The sequence below is a fragment of the Chaetodon auriga genome, chromosome 8, assembly GCF_051107435.1.
Source record: "Chaetodon auriga isolate fChaAug3 chromosome 8, fChaAug3.hap1, whole genome shotgun sequence".
NCBI classification, from domain to species: Eukaryota; Metazoa; Chordata; class Actinopteri; order Chaetodontiformes; family Chaetodontidae; genus Chaetodon; species Chaetodon auriga.
The window spans coordinates 23775244-23791655 of record NC_135081.1 but is presented as its reverse complement, the minus strand read 5'-3'; the positions used below and the strand labels follow the sequence as shown (position 1 = coordinate 23791655).

Below are 16412 nucleotides of genomic sequence, written 5' to 3'. Positions count from 1 at the left end.
TCCCAGCCTCTTAAATGTGAAGAATTTCCTTTTTTTCACTCATCTATGACAATAAACTGAATATGTTTGGACTGTGGACATAACAACATTTGGGGGCGTGCTGCTAGCATGGCTCTAAACTTCAGGCCGTGTTAAATTGTCCGTCTTTTGGCCCTGCTCTCTCTTTGGCATGTCTTCGAGTCTGCTCGCTGCTTATTTCTGCTCTAATGCTGTTGATATTTGCTGCTGGCTGAATTTGCTCTTATGCTGTTAATGCTGTGTATGCTGGCTGCTAATTTCTTTGCTTACGCTACTGAATTCTGTTGTTTGTCATTTTCTGCTCTCATGCTTTTCATATACGCTGACTGCCAATTGTTGCTCTGATGCTGTTGATAATTACAGTGTGTGCAGTATTTGCATTGGATTGCATTCATTTTCCCTCTCGGTTGTTTGATGTGCTTTATATTGCTTTGATGCTTTTGATAGGGGCTTTATTGGTTTTGTGGCATGTTTCCTTCTGTGTTGTTGACATTGCTTTGAGGGGGCTTTCTAGCTTGTTCACTGGTTTCTGGCATGTAAAAATGAGTGTTGTCCCTCACACAGCCTATTTGCATTATTGTTTCTCTGTAATACTGGCTTCAAACACAGCACGGCTTTTGTCATGTTATGTCATTTTCACATTTTCTTCTGACACTTCATATTTGTCTTAGTTAGAGAAGTGTTTCATCAGAGTGGTTGTAATCTGCTGTCATCACCGCTACATATCATTTCATATGGAGAGCCATCTCAGTTTGCTAAATTGTTGTCAGATATTCCCAGATCGGAGGTGCTTTGCTTAAGAACGGCTAGACAGTATTCTTTTATTGTCTGTGGTGATCTGCAAGGGAATGAATAGCCCACATATAGTAGATTCCACATAATAGCTGGTGTCAGGCTCTGTAATGTGGTTTTTGGGGGGAGTGTATTGATGTCACTCCCAAAAATCTGCTGTTATGGCTTGGGTGCATGCTCGCAGGGAGTGACGAGCTGAGATGGTCAATATCGACTCTGTATTCACTTCATAAATCTGTTCCACATGACTGAAATATTGCTTGGCTGCCAATGAACACTTGCAGAACATTGATGAACTGCCCACACTGGACGAATCTTTGTAGTGGACATTAGCACAAGCCAATCTTTAGTGGTTTGGTGATTTACAAGTTATGTATCATGTATGAGTTCTTGGCACGTCACTAAAGCCATACAAAAGGGAAAATATACGAAATAATCATTTGTGTATGGCATGTGTCCACATTCTTTATGTTGGAGCAAGAAACTTTAGTCTTACTTCCATGCTGTGAAGCTGGTGTAGCATTGCTTGGGGGATGGTCTTGGTTGGACATGGAGGAAGGCCAAGGACTTCCGTTGGAGTACAAACTGTGCTGGACGAGCAGACAGGCTCCAGGTTTGCCTTGGGCCCTGCTCTGTTTTTAGATGGAGCCCACACTGAAGTCTTCTCTGTTGAGGTCTTGGAAAAGCCTCTCATGTGGTTGCAGGCTTTCAGAAATCAGTGGCGTTGATGGTGTAGACTCTTTGAAGCAGCTGTGTAATTATATTTGAATAAACCTCTTGTGAATGGCGTCTACCTCAAAATCATAAGACCCCAAATATGTTCTACTAGACCCACAATTCAGTATTTTGAATAGCTTCGTTTTCGTTTTATACGATGTAATCACATGTAATTAGAAGCAACATATTTTAGCTTCATGGTAATTATGCAGCTATGAAACAATACGTCAGTAAAATTAACATGAGGGAAATCCAGTTCGGCAAAGCCACGAATCTGGACCACAACATGGCGTGGGAAAGATCTGTACAAAGACAAACATAGTGCAGACTGTCTTTTGTGGTCCTACTCGAAACCAGCCTTTACAGATAATGACATCTATAGCTACACTCACGATGCTAAGTTCAATTAATCACATTTTACTGTAATGGCCAAATTAGAAACATTTTTGCATCTAAAACTGCACAAACAATATAAATCTAAGGGTATAAGCAGTGCTTTGGGACTGGCTTTTGATTCTTCCCAGTAAAAGGCTCCATATTAAAACAGCATTTTTAATCTGCGGCGCATTAATTGCCACTTTGCATACGATTTGTTTCTGTTCCTTTCTTTGACAGAGGGGAGCTGTTCTTTGCCAGTTCAGCCCCTCTTTCTCTATTTCTAATTTTAACTCAGAGGGTTTTTTTTCTCTCTCTCAGTATTTGACCTCTGAGCTCCAAACTGCTTCAGTTTTCAACACTCAGTTTTCAGTAGTCCCCACAGTTCCATGTTACTTGTCTTAAATCGCTCCTCTGTGTTGCTGCACTGCACTGTGCTGTTGTTGTCGGAGACCTATGGTACTATATTTCATCCAAGTGACTCAAATATTCATACAAGCTGTGCATTACCATTCACAGGAGTGTCTGTAGAGTAAGCAGCACCTGTCATCACTGACATTATTGAATATTTTAGAGTTCCCACAGTGAAAAAAGTCAAATCTTGACATGGCATTTATTTTCTTATCTTTCAAAAATTCAGAAAAGTCTCAATATCAGCTGATCCTGTGTTTGTTTAGTTTCATTTATTTCACCCTTGTCCATCAGGGAATGTGCCCTTAATGACCATTATTCAGTTTTTAAAAATAGTATGTTCCCATGGCAGTTTCAGAAGCGCCCGCTCCCTGATGAGCTCCAGATGTTGTCCAGATGTGCTCTAAAGTGGGCAACCCTAGTAGGCTTAGACAGAAGCACACCACCACTGCCACCTCTGCCGCCGCTGCCACCATTCGGAGCCAAAACCAAATCTATACGCTTTACTCTGCCGATGGCGTGGTCCAAATATGGTCAAGTGTAAAAGCTCTCCCTATGGTGGGTGCAAGAATTTCTCACTGATTCTGCCCCCGCTCTCTACATCCATCGCGATGAGTCACTGTGTGCAGAGTTTTCAGAGTGAGTCAGTTTTTCTCTGAGTGACACAGGATGACTTTTTCCTCTTAACTGCAAAAATGCAGTTGACCACAAACTCTGTGTGACTCCTAAAGCATTACAAAAGCATTTCTTCAGAGATTTTCTTTCATAAAATCACTATTCGTTAACATTTACTCTTCTGAATAAACTGTTTTGCATTTTCTAACATGCGGTCACTGGCGCTGGGTCACTTCCACCACTCCTGCATTCACTGAAAAGTTGAGCGCCTCTCTTTATGTGGAATTGTCATACAGCACCCCCCAGTGGATTGATGCAGCATTACACTCTGGTGGAAAAAAAAACACCTGCATGACAGCCCATGTTTTTGACAGCATTATTTCTTGTATTAACATTCAGGTAACAACGCCCCTTTGGATGACTTAAAATGATATTTTATGTCTTTGCAAAAGACATCACAGTATTTCCTCCTATGTACAGCTGCATATATTACATGTCCTGCTCAGGCATCGGTTGTAAATGTTAAAAGTACAGTAAATCCTATGATAAACACAATATAAGGTGACAGTTGAACCAGAACAGTGTAAAACATTAATTTGCAACAAAGCATAACCCACTTAGGACCACTATTTATGATTTCCAGCATTCAAATATGTAAATATTTTAACAGTACTTCATTAAAAAGTCTTTTGAAGCATCAAATTTTTCCAGTCCAGTGCAGGATTGGCTTGATCCTATGTCCAACTATGCTCTCTGCTTTAGCCCTCGCTTGTGTGTCCGCAGTGGGAGAGCTCTCTTGTCTTCTCCATCCCCGCTCCATGTCAGACAATTGTTCATCCTGTTAAAATTTGCAGATCGAGAGCCTGCCTGGTACAGCGTCAGGCAGGGAGTCCAGTCACAGTCTGTGTTGGGATTAATGCTTCATCTTCAAACTGTGCACTTCCTCCTGGATGGGAAAGACAATTTTTAAGCAATCAATTATGCCAAAGTCATGATCTTTGGAACCACAACTTCTGTATTCTCTCTTGTGACAGTATGCAGCAGACTCAAAGTACGAATGAATGCAAAACTCAAAGCATGCATCACTGACCTGCAGTGCCATTCGTTTGTTTCTCTCCTCCCTCAGTTCTTCTTTCACTTCCTGCATGTCGCGCCTGATCAAAAGAGACGGAAACAAAAAGAGAAGTTTGCAGATGTCTAAATAGGTCAAGATGTACGCTACCAGCCAAAGTCAAATTTAATTAAGCTTTAAAGTAATTAAGCACCAGTAGTGGAAAAATACATTGTGAAATTGCCCTGTTAGGATTCAAGGTTTGCAGTTAACATGTCTTCAAAATGGCTATAGTTGATAATTTTATAATAACGATATATCAAATGATGTAACATCTGAAAGGGGTCGCTCGTAGTGATGAACCTAAAGGGAATTATCACCTGAATCTGCAGCTCCACTCTGCTTTATGAAGCTGTGAGTTTCAGCTCATTGTTTTGATGTGAGGCTGCAACTCAACTCTTTTGTTAAACGCTCACCACTGTCATAGTGTAGCTTTTCCCCGCAAGAGACAGCTGTTTTCAGTGAAAACGCTCAAAAAAAAAATCTCTGTACACTACCTGCTAAGCACAACACTGTCACCTTCTAAACATATTGGAACATGTAGCAGCTGAAAAGCCAGATTTTTCCCTTGAGATTTGGTGGAGACCAAAAATTGAGTTAAATAAGTCTTAAAATTGGACTGGTGGCTCCAAATGAACAACAATGTTGTCCCATAACTGCTGGATGTGTTGTGTTTTCAACTTGTCTCCACTGCCCCCAAGTGGCCAAACAAGTCAGTTAATGCAGGTTTAAATTCAAAACTGTAAATCTGGCATAGTACACTTCATGGTCATCTTGGGTGTCACATCACAGCTATTAAAATGCATGCTGGTATTATTGTGAAGAATGAGAGATTATCTTAGAGGTAAGACAGGAAGAGGAGGCTAAGAACACCATTTTTTTTTCCATCAAAATAAAATTACAATTTATGTCCAGAATGGAAAACTGTGGCACACCTACAACATCACAAATAACTTTGTTCACATGTCAAGGCCTTTACAGCCTGCTGTGGGTGCCCAAGGTGTGATCATACTAACTGATTGAACCTCTTGCCAGGTTATCAGGGTGCAGCTGTACTGGGAATTACATGATGTCACAAAACTCTATGGACCAATAAGAATGATTACAGGGTAAATTGCAACACATTATCAGGTGCAACGAATCTAAGGAGAGGGCTGTGATGTCAGGACAAGAAGGCTTAAGAAGTTCAGTGGCCAGGAAATCATGTGTTAACTGATGTTTCATCATTTCAAGCAAATCAAAAGGATGAGATGCAAAAGATCTCACATGTTCATTTTTTTTTCTCTGGATGGAGTGCTTATGTTTAGTACACAGTGGGTATTGCTCTCTGAGGTTTTGATTAGTCACTTCCTGTGTGTGTTAGTGTTCACAAACAACACCAGAAATCTGGGAAATTTGGGATAAGAGGGTTCGTCTACGCCCTCTCCGTTAGGGAATTTGAGTGAAGTCCCTCTTTAAACAATACAGTAGCTTTACTTGTCTTTTAAACGCCTCTCAGGTTTTAAACATTACAAAAGTACGGTACTCACTCGTGTCGTGTCTGTAGCAGCTCCAGAGCCATCCTCAGTTCTTTGATGTCAGCCTGCAGGCTTTCCACAGTTGGTTCTTCTTTGTGGGTCACAGTTTTGCCGTCCACGACCACTTTGGGTGGTGGTGGTCGGAACGGAGGTGGCGTCTTGGGTCGATGATCAGGCACAGCAGGTGATGGCAGGAGGTTCTCTGTACTCTGCAATGAATTAGGTGGCTTTGCATGACCTTGTACAAACTGCACCGGCCTCATGCTAAAATACTGATTCACGCAATTGAAATGTTAAACTATCTTATAGATTGGTTCTTTACTGAAGCAGTATCACAAACCTTTTGCAAGCCAGGTATTTTTTCTGTCTGGAACTTTTTCGGAGATTGTTCTGGTTCTGTCTCGTCAGAGGAACTATGGGTCTGCAAAGGAGCAGAAGCATAAGCCGTGCGTTAATGCCAAACATTGCTAATAATCATCCCTCACAACCTGCCGTAACAACTTTCATTCCTTAATTATTCCAATTTTCCACCTGGATCTGTCTTTTGTGCAGCATGTAGAAACCATAGAAGGTTACTTTGAAGAATGAATCCATTCATTTCCTTTCCCTTTGATAATCCCTGGAGATCAGGCCAGAACTTGTCAGTGTAAAGTGGGCATGTGAGAGGCTCATATATCATTCAGGCCTTTCTCTTGCTCCAACACATCTTGTGGCTTCATTGCATTCTGATCTATTGAGAGTGCAGAAACTCTTATCTCTTCCTCTCTGATGATGATGATGATGATGATTTCTCTTGTGTAACTGCCGATCCTTTGTAGTTGGAGAGCCTAGAAAAGCCTTCTCTCTAATATTTATCACTTGTAGCATAGAAAACATTTGTGTTACTGAATTGCAAGTTGTGCTGAAGATAACCTTGATGTGGAAATATGTCACTGACTGCAGAAAGCATACCTCCAAAGACGAAAATGGGCTTGAAATGCAAGGCACCACTAAATGTGTTCAGGTCCATTTTCTCTCTTCACTGTATGAGAAAAATGTAAGTACTTTTCCCTGCCAAGTATGCACAACATAAAGCAGGGAGTTGCCTCATTGTTGCCGTGATAATCACAAGTAGTAAAGGTCATCTGCGGAATGGTGGTTAGTATTACCCATGTGGTTTGACAGGGTGTTAGCGGTTACTGCCACAGTTGCTTTGCATTCATTGTGTTACACCTCACTTCGTACTTCGAGCAGAGCAAAAGTTGTGATAAAAACATTATAAAACAATATGAGTGCGTCACTAACGTGGACTGCTGCAGCCAGGCCTGATGGCGGTCTCCTCTGTGGGGGTTTGGCTCTGTTTGCTGTAGGATGACTCAGCTTTTCAGTGTGAATGTCCACTCCATCAAAATGATTGGCCTCTCTCTCCTCCGGTTGTTTTGGTGAAACATGAGCCACATCTCCATTGGTTCTACTGAAAATAAGAGTAGGATTTTATTAGATTTCAATTTATGTCACGATTGATTGAAATAACTGGAAAGTGGGGAATGTAAGAGGGGAAATGAATCAGAATCTCTCAAAAATTTCCTCATAACATCTTTGGAGGAAGAAAAATCTGGTGCACGAGCTGTAGTTCACATTCTCAAACGGAAAAAAACACAGAATGTGGTTTGCAGTTTCTTTGGTAAGTGCAGGTGCAGAGCATGGCAGCTGCAGTCATGAAGTCTCTGTGTATGTCTTATTTTGTCCTGGCATATGTTTCACTTTCACAGCTCATATACAGCGATGCACATCTTCAGTGTCACAACTCAACTTCAGTCACCTTTTATCTATTGTTACATCTGATATGAGGTCTAGAAATTATCAGCCTTGAAGTAAAGGCCTCCAAGATTGAGCCTTTTAAAAATTCAGAGGGATTCTTAAGGAAGCTGGAACGATATCCCTTCCCAAAAGCATTTGCTTGGAAATAATTTCCAGAAAAGGCTTGTTCTCCATTGGCAGCCCCCTCTTGACAGGGCCCTTTTTGTTTTCTCAGTTGTGTGTGTGCCTGCTTGTGTGTGTGTGTGTGTGTTTTGCTCAGGAAACAGGAAATGGGCTGCTCTCGTCTGTTTAGGCCCTATCTGACTCATCCCAGAGTTTCCACTGAGCTGCTAAAGGTCGGCATCCTGGCATTCTTCTTTAAGGACACCATGGCAACCGGTGGCAGCTACCAAAACCTTTAACATCTAAAAGCGCTGCTCCCAGTGCCAGACCAAGGAGGAGAAAGTGTTCCTGACATTTCCTAAAGGCCTTTTGCCTTGGAAAGGTTGCAAATGAAGCACTATTCATGCCCCTCAGCTCCAAGACATATTCTCCAGTAAGGCTTTAGTGGTTTTGCTTAAGATCAGTTGTGGGACGAAATATCGGAGACGCTTTGGCATCACTCACTTGGGTAAAATCTTGCTGGGTTTGTCTTTGACAGGAGGCGGGCTAGGCTTGATGCATGGCAGCTTGACTTTGGTTGGAGGATTGCTTCTTAGGTCCTTAACCTCTGTTTTTTCATCTGTGAAGCAAATTCATCACATTACTTGTCATCATTATTGATCTTTGAAATGACGCTGTCACAATAATGTTTTGATAAAAGCCACTGCCATTTATACCTTTTGTCTTTGCTGGACCACCTTTCTCCATCGCTGAGGCCTCTGTTGTCACTGAAAAAGTTGCAATGGAAGAACCATTACCACAAAGTTGCATTTGATATGGAAGTAAAACGGCTGTATTTTAGATGGTAAAATTATAGTAATTGTAAAATTGCTAAATTACAGCACACAATGGAGCAGTGACATGCTGCTTTGGGATGCCAAATATTGTCACTTTGGGTCCATTGACCATCGTAAAAAAGTTTCCCTAAGCAGCTACTTTGAAAGTGCTCTCAAACTGCAGGGCATTTCCCAGGTGTTGTTGTATTTAACAGTATGAATGTAGAGCACGCTGTCGCTAAATGGAGAGTGCATGCTCAGCAGACCTGCCTTTGATAAATAAAAGTTAGCATTCATACTTCATGCAGGTGTGGCCTCTCCTGTAGTAAATGTACTGATACACTCTATCCGCTCTGTGTTAATTATTGTTTTCATTGGGAGCGCTTAGAACTATAACACTGCCTGTGAAAAGCTGTGGGTTTAAAGCATTATGGCTAAATATGGTGCAGAAGAAATTCTACTGGTCTTTTAATTAAACTGTAATCAAGTTTATGAGCAGTTGCATGGGAAGAAAAGGTTGTGCACATCGCTGGAGCAGACCAGGTCACAGCTGTATCCAATAGCACTCCAGTAACAGTTCCCAAGGGTCTCAACAAGTTCCTCAGGGATAGTCACTCTGGCTCAGCTCATAGAAAAAATACAGCCCCTTAGAGGACTTTGCTTTGGAGACTGATGAGAGACTGGATGCTTGAATTAGGGAGCCTCAGTGAACTGAAGGTAATTTGAGAGAGGCTCCTATTTGCCATGCAAGTCAAGTGCTCATTTCAAACAGAAGAGGTTGAAGAACCTGGTTACAGCCCAGCTACACAACAAATAAGCACAAATGTAAGAAGTAAAACTGCCCTAATGCATAGCCCTTAAAAACAAGCATAGTACTTTGCATAATGCTGAATACTCAGAGATGCATAACGGACCGAATGAGAACACAGGAAGCCTACCTTGAGTGTTCAAAGCATTGTGCAACATTCCCTGTCAAGCAAACCATCCACACAGCAGTAGTAGCTCAAGTGCTGCTTCTTGTGCTGGTTGTGAAAATCTCTGTGACAGAGCTCTTCTCTGTCCCCCCACCCCCTTGTTTCCTCCAAGACTCCTGAACTGTGTCACATGACCAATCTAACCATCCCCCATCTGAGTGTGAGACTTCCTGTGAAATTCTTGTGAGTGATACCGTGTGGAAAAAAGCGCTGTAATGACTGTAATGAGGTACAAATACAAATTATGTGGCCGTGCTGATATCCAGTTAGTTCAGGTGACATATTTGAGTAGCTGAGCACTTTGTATGGAACTGTGCCATGTGCATGTGTAATCATATATGTTTTGATGAGAATTCATTTTGGATTTCCAACCAGGAGTTTGAGGTCTGAAGTTGACATTTTTGTTGTTTTGTTGGTTAAAAAAAAAAAAAAAAAAAAAAAATGCTAAATTTGCACCTTGCAGCAGAGACAGCACTCCTCCGCTGAGACGAGACAACAAACCACATCCTGCTCAGTGTGCCTCGCAGATTTTCTACAACTTCTTGTTTCAAAGTTAAAGTTTGCTCGTTCTCTTTTAATTACCACACTAAAAAAGTAAAATTTGGGCTGCAATGACCGTGAGAATACATTAACAATGACAGCAACACTTTAGAAAATTTAATGTGATCTAAGTCATTTAAACTTTTTACAAGGAAAACCTGCAAGTCAGAAATATCATTCACTTGATTCAAAGTTGGTTACAAACCTAAAAATATATAGCAGCACATGCAAATGAGCCAAAAGTTCAACTTGACGAGGTGTCACACAGTATGACAAGATTTGTTTGTTTTTGTGGTTCATTTCCCTGTTAAGGAAATACAACAAGGATTTACAAGAAGTTGTCAAACTTGTTTAAACAATGCCTGTCGAACCTTCATGGCATGGTGACATGATGAACACTTGTAGTCATAACTGAGTCAGGAGCGTGATGGCATAACTCTTGCCTCTGGGTTATCTGCACATTGAGTGAAAATAATCTTTGCACTGGTAAACTGTTGTGACATTACATTAGATTCCTCATTAGTGACAGCAGTACCCCAGTTTAGAGATACTCAATTACAAATAATACTCCATTAAAACTTTTACTTAAGTAAAAGTACACAAGTATTCGCATTAGAATATGCCCAAAGTACCAAGAGAGAAAGCACTTATTATGCAGATTGGCCCATTTCAGAATCCTTATATTGTTTGATTACAACTATGGATGGATTGATGTGCAGAGGTGGGGCTAACTGTAACTACATTATGTACTGATGGGTAGATTAATCTATAAGTTTACATAATAAGTTATTACTTGATCATGTTTTGTGTTGACAATTTGAACCTGTTAAGTAACTAAAGCTGTCAGATAAATACAGTAAAAAAAATACTTGGTTGCAAATTGCAGTGGATTTGAAGCATAAAGTAGCATAACATGGAATTATTATCAAAATTGTACTTAATGTACAGCATTTGAGTAAATGTACTCCACCTTTTAGTAGATGTACGTAGATAGAAATGGAAGAAACAGAAGTATGATTAACTAATGCAGTGAATTAATATGGAGAACCACACTGAAAGGGCTTCAAGCTGCTTCAGCCGCACATTGAAATAATGACATTGATCAGTGGACCATTTTGGCTGCCTTTATACCAAACACTGAACCCAACCACGTTTTCTGCCAATTTCTCCATCTGCTAAAAGAGAAGTCTGTTACAGTCCAGACTATAAGCACCGCGCCAGGCTAAACACCACTGCAGCCAGAAGTCATGAGTCACCAGAGGACCTCTACAGCATGGTAGATCCCCACTCTGTCAAACAGTGTCTGTTCTTCAGCTGCTGTGTTTGATCAATGCAACATACACTCTGCTGTCTTACCTGAGGGCGTCGTGTCGACGTTGCGTGCAGGCGGTTTGCTTGTAGTCCCAGACTAGAGGAGGAGAAACAGAAAACTCAAACAGGTTGGCAAGTATGTCCCCTTGTGAATTAAAGGCATCTCTATTTTACACACTCTTTCCACTAAGGGAATTTTCAGTGAGTAACTCTAAAACAGAGGATGTTAAAGACAACCCTGACTCACTGTACACAGGCTGCTAAAGTAAGACAAATGGCAGCCAGCCATTCTGAACCATTTCAAAACAATAAAACAAGTATGGCAGAAATGAATTACTCTGAAGCACGTCCATAACTTCATGGCAGCACAATGAACAAGAATATCCCTGGTATTGTATTTTAGTCCACTCACTTGCAGACTGTCCATTGGTGGTATCAGCATGACAAAGTTATCAGGAAAGAAGCCACGACGTCCGTTTATCTCTCCCTCCCACCAGCCTTCATCTTCTGTTTCCTTCACATGGAGATTAAAGAGTCACATCAGAAGCTCAAATGTGGCGATGTCCTTTGGGACGTGAAATTGCTGCACAGAAGTCACCAAACGGTCAAGCAAGACATGGTTATTTGTCATCAATTTATCATATGAGGTCTCTCAGATCTTTTCTATGCTTCCACATGATTTCATTCATTAAAACAAATGTGTGTCATCTTGTGCACTGTGTCACATGATCTCCTTGAGAGCGACACAACTGGTTTGGCCGGATGAACGATGTGATCCACCTGCAGTTGCCTTGTAAGAAACTAAATTGAACCCGCAGGGTGAGTCTTCTGAGTCTGTTTTTAAAAGCGTGACATCATGGGAAGACGGGTTCGAAGCAATGTCTGAAAATAACAACACAGTGGGCTCAAACCTTTCTCAGTATCACAACAGTGTCTCCTTTTTTCAGATCCAGCTCATCCTCCGCTTTGGCCTTGTAGTCAAACATGACTTGGCAACACTCGGCCACTGAGGAGACGTAGCATAAGATAGAACATAGAAACTGAGCTTTATAGTACACGTGTGACAGGAATAAGAGGTTTCAGCAGTGATGACTACTCTTATCATTCTTGTGTACAATCTTCATGTAACCAGGAAGAGCTTGTGAGAAACTGATAAATAGAGATAAATGTTGTAAAACTTGATCCCTGAGGGATCTTCCACTGACGTAACTTTGTGTGCAAAGATTAATCCAGCCTTAGTATTTGCTTTTAACCCCTCCTGTAAACCAGCCAGGTAAAAGTACAGGAATTACCACTTGTTACGTGTTGTGTCTGGATATAAATAGACCTGTCTAATTGCTTATGAGTGCTGTTCACAAATGGACACAGTGTCTAAAGTCAGGGTATCATCTTAGTGTTCAATCCATGATTGTGCAAACAGTTTAAGAACGAGCAAATGTTTTCTAGCAGCTTAGGACTTTAAAAAACATGTCAGCTTACCATTTCTCGTTTTGTTCCTCACACTTGCCCGTTGAGTCTTTACGAAGACAAGAGCAAAGTACATTAGTCAAAGGTAAGAAATCCATGCATTTCAGAAAGGTTTTTTTCTGCGTTAAATACCTCCTGATTGAAGACCGCCTCAGTGAGCTTCGGCCTCGTCTTCCCCTCGTGCTCTGTAAAAAGAGTGTCACCAGTAATAAGTTTTTTATGTTATGTTTAAACGTTCAGATTACATGTACAGGAAAGGGAACAAAAAGTACCCAGAAGTTTTGGCTTTACCAACCTTTAGGTGAAACAAAAATTTCTTGGACAAAATTGGATGGAAATGCTCCCACTCTGTTATTTTTCACCCCCATCCACCATCCATCTTCAATCTGTTGTGTAGATCGTATCAAGGAGAGACAGAATACAGCAAGAAAACATGTAAAGGAGCATTTTAAAGACAACACTTTGCTAAAACACACCTCATCATCCAGTATATGTTCTAGAGATTACAATCAGTCTGTCAAAGCTCTGATTTGATCTGTGATGACTTGATGGGATGAACTCTGAGAATAAGTCATATTAGTTCACATGTATTTCTGTAAAGCTGCAACCACGAAACAAGCAGCCAAAGAAGAGAGTATAATACCCAATACCCTTATATAGAATGCTCTTTATTTATGCTGGTTCGGCTGAGCAAACATTTTGCCAACGCCCTGATTGACATATAATAGTAAGGTTTGGATTACTGAGCAGCTGAAGCAAGCAGGAAATAAATGCTTTGCTTCCAGGCAGCTCAACAGTAGGCTAGCACAGCTTGTTTGCTGAGCATCACTGTTCAGTTATTTGAGTTCAAATGTGAGCGACAGGGCTGTACCTCTCTGATGATCTCTACTGTGTCCCCGACATCCAGCTGCAGCTCATCCACATTCATGGGGCTGTAGGCAAACACCACCTCGCATATCCGCGTCTGTTTCATCCTCTTGACTGGAACGACAAAGAATCAGCAGACAGATGTAAAGTTTCAAATCTACTGGTAATGCTGATGGAGAAACTAGAGCTCAGTCATGATGAAAGCGGTAAGACTGCAAAGCACTTGGCACTCATTCATCTTTCTGACATGTCTGATCCCTCAAAGGTGCACTTTGTTTCTATCTGCTCCTCTTTCATACATGATAATCAGGATTTGTGTGGCAAGGATGTGGTAAACATATATATACAGTCAGCGTGCTTGCTGCACTGTCTCGCTCCGTGCATGCACCACGCCAACCACAATTTTAAACCCTTGTGTTTTTTGAAAATGAAAGTTACAACAGAAATACCAGCCTGTTTTCAAAAGCATGGTCAAATATATTCAACTTTTATATGAGCTAAGTGCAGTATTGTAATGTGTGCAGATTGTTCACATTAAATTTAATGTATCTTGTATCTTGTACACATACAAGTTTACAACAGATTGGATTATTTGCAGATGGAGGGTTTCATTCCAAGTGGACATATGGACCATTTTATGTAACGTATACCATTTCCCAGCAAAATGTTATTTAAATTGACTCCATTGTGGGTATACGTCAAATTTTGGAGCAAAAAAGTTTTTTTTTTTTTTTTTAAGATAAAATTGTTTTATTTTGAAGTATTACCTCTTTCTGTTTTGTGAATAAAATATTTGCCTGATAAAAGACTTTTTGGCAGCGTATTGGATCCCACATTGGATTTGCAGGAGTCTGAACACATTGAGTACTGCTTGGCAAGCAAAATAGTCTCTAATTGAAACCCTCCATGTGCTTTTGAACAAAGAGTGAATAGCTCCTTTCTACTTTCCAAGCTGATAACCATCAAGAAAATGAAGTGCTGAGACTTTAGACTTAGCATTGTACTTTTTCTAAGGCTTCGTGGTTCCCTCTTGCTGTCACCTATCAAATAGACTGGCACCTCCTGTAATGACAAACCAAAACGGGACATATTTTAACACATGCAGGATAAACATGGACACACATAAACACAGCGCAGTGACGGTGCAATACTGTGGGCTGTGCTGCGTTAACAGACCTTGACAAAGTTGGCAGGGAAGATGCCTCTCTTTCCTCTCAGCTCACCCTCCAGCCATCCCTCCTCGCTGGCCTTGGTGACGTCTTTGACCACATCCCCCATCTTCACTGTGAGCTCGTCCCCCATGGTGCCCTCGAAGTCTAGCAGCACCAGCACCTCTACAGTACCACAGCAAATGGGGCAGAAAATTAGATTCTTTGCACAAAAGCCGCCGCACTCGGCTCACAAGTAATGTGTCCTGACATTTCAAAACCAAGACAAGCAGTGGAGGATAACCAGGGATATGGGCGTTGAGCAAACATTGATTATTACAGATAAACTGTACAGTTTTCTCCTGTCCTTTAAAGCAGAAAGCATATTTTCCAAATGAGTAGTTTCCTGGAGGATTAAGAGAATTTAACAGACATGAAAAATCAACAAATTACTGAAAAGTCAAGCAGCATCGGTTTTTCCAGCACACACTGACAAAAACATCAGTGGGTACATACAAAAATAATATTACCCTAATTTTCCAGAAGACACAAACACATGTATTCAGTCTATGCAAAGTTATGCAGTCCTGTCCACACACCGCTGCTTTGGCTTTATTTGCACGCCAGATTAGAATACTTTTTATGCATTTGTGCTGACACAAACGATTCAGTTTCTTCATCACTTTGCACTCACTCTGTGTTTTACCATCAGATTTCCAGAATCCAAGCACGCAGGCAACTAAGAGGATTAAACATCGCAAAATTCCACCAGTACATAAGAAATAGCCATAACGCTGACTCACCCATGGTGTCTTTCTCTATTTGAATATGTAATTCCTTCACAAAGCAGCAGACAAAGCTCTTAAGGAGAAGGAGAACTGAAAGAGTGCGGATGTGTTGTCTAAGACTAAGAGATATGGCAGCTAAGGCCCTTCTTCCTACTTGTCAAACATTAACATTGAGCAACTTTTACTGAGGCTAGTCAAGGCAAGTCAACAGCAAGGAGTAGGACGGGTCATGCGGTGTGGAGAGAGAGCGAGAGTGCAAGAGAGAGAGAAGGAGGAGAGAGGGAGGAAATGGAGATGAACAGGTAAGACAGGTTTTTAGTGAAGGAACAAAGCTCACAATAAGTGAGGGTTAAACTGGAGCCTGACAACATTGTTCCTCTGCAGCAATGAGAACATTTGGAGACAAAGTCAGGATTCACAAGAAGCGCAATTAAACTTTAATTCAGGCCTGTTGTGCTCATCCATATGTCTCCACAGCGTACGGGAACAAAAAACTACACATCTGAAACTCAATACCTTATTTATGCCTCTTGCCAGGAGTCTGCCTGAGTGTATGTCTGTAATAATGTTGTTTTTGAGGCTGCCATTTATAGAAAGCAGAACCAGGCTACGCAAGACTGAATTTCACACACCGAAATAACAAAAAGAAAAGTAACTAAATACATGTCATATGAAGACAAAACTGTACTTTGTTCCGTATCAGCTGCAGTAAATCGTGCTCCCTCGCTGTCAAGTTGATATGTTAGGTCATGAGGTTAAGTCATGAAATATGGAGACCCGGTCCACTCACTCCACGTCCTCAGCCTCCCTGTTGAATGTTGGTAAATGAGTCATCTCAGTTAAGTCTTTTGTCCTGTAAAACTTTGCTTGATTGTTTCATCAAGGACTACCCGGTGACTCCAATGACTTTCACGGCAAGAGGTCATGGTGAGTGGTCCTGCAGGGTTGAGGAAATACTGATGAGGCCCAACAAAATTGTGGATTTCACAGTTGCCTTTGCTAATTTCTGAGTTGTTGTCATGAAACATAAGATCACAGTGTCAT

The 16412-nt window shown here is 41.1% G+C and overlaps 1 protein-coding gene across 2 annotated transcripts; it reads right to left on the bottom strand.

The window, feature by feature from the left end:
• Positions 1–3297: 3297 nt before the first annotated feature.
• Positions 3298–15537, bottom strand: sh3d21 (SH3 domain containing 21). 2 transcript variants are annotated; one of them, XM_076736148.1, is made up of 17 exons: positions 15384–15537; positions 14609–14766; positions 14437–14494; positions 13437–13546; positions 12861–12951; positions 12698–12750; positions 12578–12614; positions 12010–12104; positions 11511–11612; positions 11144–11195; positions 8175–8225; positions 7963–8077; positions 6841–7009; positions 5897–5977; positions 5569–5765; positions 4019–4082; positions 3298–3874 (listed from the first exon to the last, which is right to left on the bottom strand). In XM_076736148.1, the coding sequence occupies exons 1-17, from the start codon at positions 15385–15387 to the stop codon at positions 3842–3844; spliced, it is 1470 nt and encodes a 489-aa protein (XP_076592263.1). In that variant the 5' UTR covers positions 15388–15537; the 3' UTR covers positions 3298–3841. The 2 variants fall into 2 exon arrangements, with proteins under 2 accessions (XP_076592263.1, XP_076592264.1); XM_076736149.1 differs by having other exon boundaries at positions 6841–7006; positions 15384–15504.
• Between the last annotated feature and the right edge of the window lie 875 nt (positions 15538–16412).